The sequence below is a fragment of the Penaeus chinensis genome, chromosome 8, assembly GCF_019202785.1.
Source record: "Penaeus chinensis breed Huanghai No. 1 chromosome 8, ASM1920278v2, whole genome shotgun sequence".
Classification (NCBI taxonomy): domain Eukaryota; kingdom Metazoa; phylum Arthropoda; class Malacostraca; order Decapoda; family Penaeidae; genus Penaeus; species Penaeus chinensis.
In genome coordinates this window covers 34,471,952-34,476,547 of record NC_061826.1, presented here as the reverse complement: position 1 = coordinate 34,476,547, position 4,596 = coordinate 34,471,952, and the positions used below count along the sequence as shown (strand labels likewise).

Below are 4,596 nucleotides of genomic sequence, written 5' to 3'. Positions count from 1 at the left end.
TTATTAAACAAGTATTCAATTCCATTTTATCACCAATGCCAACTTTACTGCTATCATATTTCTCTCTTGCGTCGAACGAATTTCTAAAATTCGTGTACGCCCATAGATTAGACTTTGTTTTCATAATATATTAAATTCCCTTTCTTTAGTTCGTTATTAAAGCCTTAATCTAGGAACATGCTTATTCATCTACACTCCCTTGTTGACATTAAAGTGTATTTTTTCTAATGTTTTTGTTCTGTAATATAAGAAGACAAAGATACGTAAATAGGTACGTTTTTAATGTTTCAATGATTTCTTGTCGTATCTTTGTTTTTTGTTGTAGTTGTTTTTTTTTCGGTTCATTAAATCCCTCTTTGTCTTTCTTTGTTTTCCACACCCTTCTGCATTTTTTGTTTATATGTTTTTACTATTAAAATTTTGACCGAGTCTTTTCTGTGCATTTCTATTATTAATGTGCTTAGGGTGTCTTCCCCAATATTGCCAATTTAAGATAAGAAATGATAAATCATATAATAATAATAATTCATTCCTCAAAACGTAATATTTGCATTTGTTCCTCCTTGGTGATTTTATAATACATTTACAACATAAATTACTGAGATTTACACGACTAAAATAACGCAACAATCACATTAAAATATCAGTTTCCCATTTTCTTTTCATCAAATTATTCCTTAAAGAATATAAAAACAAAACAAGGAAAGATTACAAAAAAATCAGCCAGAGAGTATTTTTCTTTCCTTCCCTGATGCAAGTACTGTTTTAAATAACAAAAACAATAACAATTCGACGGTAAGAGATTACGTAACAGAACGACAAGAACAAAATACATACAACTAAAGGAAAATTATATTCAAATGGCATGCACATATTTCCCGATGCGTACTTAAGAGGACACACGCATTATAATGAATGTAAGTACAAGTACGCAAGAACTAACAAACCTGAACTCGACTGCACTGTTCACAAAAGTAATAAAAGAAACAAAAATAACCGAGTGTCTTTTCTTTCTTCTTAAATAAAGCTAATAAAGACGTCTTTTAGACTTCCGTAATGAATTGCAGTAGAATGCATTGGCTACTGGCTGCTATGTACATTTTAAAATCCACTTTTCTAACAACAGTTTTAAGTGCACCCAATCTTAGTTTGTCCCTTTCCTCTGTGTGTGTGTGTGTGTGTGTGTGTGTGTGTGTGTGTGTGTGTGTGTGTGTGCGTGTGTGCGTGTGTGCGTGTGCGTGCGTGCGTGCGTACGTGCGTGAGTGAGTGGGTGAGTGAGTGTGTCTGTGCGTGAACTGTATCCTTCTGCAGTGTTTCAGGGTATTTACTGAATAACATAATACCCCATTCATGCTAACCCATAACTCTTAGGGTAAGTATAGAACACACAAGGACAGACTTGTTAACAATGGAAGAAAGGTGATCACACTCAAACTGATGAACGATAATCAATAATGATCGTAAGGTTGGCAAACGGCGTAATAATGGCAAACGAAATTATAGGAAGGGTAAGAGGGAGGTGTGTTGATTCTCTCTTGATACACCTGATCCTCGAGCTGTGGGTAAGGAACACCGCTAAACAAGTTGTGACTTGCTGATATCAAGTGTTCACTATAACTTGTGTGGGCGCCCGGATAAGGGGAAGGAACGCCGGCGCAAGGGTAGGGAACACCACCACTAATATTGTGACTTGCTGAAATCATATGCTCACAATAGTTCGAATGGGCGCCCAGATGGGAAAAAGGATCACCATTGCTAATGCTGTGATTTGCTGCGATCACTTGTTCATTAAAACCTAAGTGGGCGCACGGTTGAGGGTAAGGAACACCGCTACCAATGCTATGACTGGCGACCATCAAATGCTCACTGTAACTCGAATGGGCGCTGCTTTCCTGGACAGTGTACAGGGTACTGGCGTCCTCTCGTTGACTCGGCTCCTCCTGAGTGAGGTAGACTGTCGAATACGCTCTTTCGTCATACATGTATGATGTACTTGCAGTGCTTTCCATCGCCGGGATCTCGATCTCACAAAGATTGTTATAGGTATTGTAAGGTAACTCCGCCGTCGATATTTCATGAGGTTCGAGACCCGATTCATATTTGACATCCTCTTCTTTAAAAACAGCTTCAACTTTATTGTCTGAGCTAGTGCGCACTACCACTTCGACGCAGCTAATGTCGTCATTACTTGCGTAGAACAAGGTTCCTTCCGAAACCCGCTCTTGCGCTGGCATCCTCCAGGAGAGATCTTGTGGTATGTCCTCCTCACTGGCCCGTGCGGCTTCTCTGTTTAGGTGTTGCTCCGGATACACCTTCGATCCCTCATGTTCACATCTGTCGCTCTTTTTACCTTTTCCATGTTCTGTCGTTTTTCGACTTTCTCTACTTAGCGCTTCCTTGTTATGGATATCGTTGTCTGCGTGTAGGTATTCTTCAAGGCTCTTTTCTTCACGTGGAACTTGGTATAAAATAACGTCTATAAGTGACTTTTTACACACCCTCTCATTTGTCCGTTTGTTCGGTTTCTCCGAGATTTTTACGCGGTGCTTCCTATTACCTTTCTTTGGCTTCCCTGATTTCGGTAAACCTTGATCCGTTTGCCTTGAACTCTTCCGCTGAGCACTTTTCGTAGAAAGGTTCTTTGTCTGTTCAGTGTCATGATTAGTTTCAGTCGCGTGGTCTTTCAAGGACGGGGATGCCCTGAAAAAGTTTTGTCCCATTCCAATTGGCTTTCGCGGCAACATTTTAACCGCGTCTCCAACTGGATGCTCCAAGCGTATTTTGTCGGTTTGTTTACTCTTTCTATGAGGTTCGTTCAGCGTTTGTTCGTCAAGCTTCTTTGGTTTCCTCTGAACGCGACGGTTTAAGCTTCTATAACCTTGTGTCTTTGACCTGGTGTTGACCGAGAGCCTTTGCGAGAAAGTCTGAAACGTGTCTTGTGTTAGCATGTCTTTCTCCGCCTCTTCGTTATGTGATTTCTCGTCAGCTTTCTCAGGCGTCTTTCCCTTTCTGTGTGCTTCGTCGCCGACTTTGCTCGGTTCTGGCTTATGCTGTCGACTCGACCTGGCAGCTTTGTGTTTGGATAAATCTAGAGGATATTGATCATTATCTGATTCCCATTTCATATGCTCCGTAATCCGGCTTGTAGATTGATGCCTCGCCGGTGCAGTTTTACTGGAGAGCACAGGAATGTTCTCAGGAGTTAGAGTAGAATGACTAAGTACTTGCTCAGAGAAAGAAGGGAAGGCTGTGCTTGAGGTCCTGCTTAGCGCGGGCTTATACAATTTTATATTTAGCAAACTTGTCAGTTGTGGACTTCTTTCGTACATGTGTGCAGCAGTGCATTCTTGTGTTTTTTCTTTAGTTTGTACAGTCCCTGCTTCACTGTGTTCATCTGATTTCTGAACATTTCTGCGCATTTCGGCATGTTGGAAGAGATATTGGCTTTTTTCTTTAACTTCGGGAGTTTCCTCGTGTGTATTTTGGTGTCCTCCATCTTCTGCCAGCGAAGTTGTCAATCTTGCTCCATTTTCAATATGTTGTGTACTTGGAGTAGGTACTTTAGGATTGTCAGGATTTCCTCTACTTGCAGAGTTTTCACTCGCTTCCTTGACTAGTTTGTCTAAGGTTTGATTGATTGAAACAGAAATCTCTCTTTTGCCTCTTTTTGTCTTCTTTGGCCTTGCCGTCAATCTTTTCCTTTTCCATTTCTTCCTCGGCATGCACGCCTCTTTACCGGTATGTTTTAGAAGAATCTTCTTCATGCCTTTACTTGTCGCATTTCCTTCTCGATCTCCGTCTGTGCCTTCGTCAGTTATTGAATCACACAAGGGGCTTCCATTGGCCTTCGATTCTAATTCAGCGGAGACGTTTATCTCGTACTCAGGCCTTGGTGTTTCAGCTGGAACATTCGTGTATTCTTCACAAACAGTAGGTGATTGTTTTATGTCCAAGGCATTGTCAGCTTCACATGGTCCAGGAAGAAAAGGAGTTAGGCCATTGTCTGTTTTGGTTTCGGGTTTATTCTCTACTAACCATATCACAGAATCTTGATTGTTCAAATTTTCGTCTTCTTTCTCTTTCTCCGACATAGTTTCAGGCATTTGATCGATCTTGTTCTTGAGATCATCTTTACACTCCGTGGCACTAACTTGAGGTTCCTCTTCTTCAGACTGGAGTGATGTGTCTGTCAGGTCTTTCCTCAACCTAAACTCTCTTGTACATTGTCCTAAACGGGTAGTACAATTTTTCTTTTTTCCTTTATCCCCATTGCTAATAAATCGGTCGTGCTGTTTCGAGTGGATTTTAAGCGAACCGCTCTGAGAGAAAGATTTCCCACAGAGCTTGCACCTGTATGGTTTTTCGCCAGTGTGAACTCTCATATGGCGAGTCACTTTGGAGGACTCTTTGAAACGCTTTTTGCAGATTTTGCACTGGTAAGGCTTTTCGCCCGTGTGGATTCTCGTGTGACTCTGTAGGGCTGAAGACTGGGTAAAAGCTTTCTTGCAGACGTCACAGACATACGGCCGAAATCCTGTGTGTACTCTGATATGTATTTTCAGGTAACTCAAACGAAGAAACACCTGCTTGCAGACA

The 4,596-nt window shown here is 41.2% G+C and overlaps 1 protein-coding gene across 2 annotated transcripts in view; it reads right to left on the bottom strand.

Moving 5' to 3' along the window:
- Positions 1-537: 537 nt before the first annotated feature.
- LOC125027725 overlaps positions 538-4,596 on the bottom strand; it is a 9,560-nt gene continuing 5,501 nt past the window's right edge. For both annotated transcript variants that reach the window (XM_047616824.1, XM_047616826.1), the window contains one exon: positions 538-4,596. This exon is cut by the window's right edge and continues 673 nt beyond it. In XM_047616824.1, coding sequence (XP_047472780.1) covers positions 1,449-4,596 — 3,148 coding nt within the window. In that variant the 3' untranslated portion in view covers positions 538-1,448.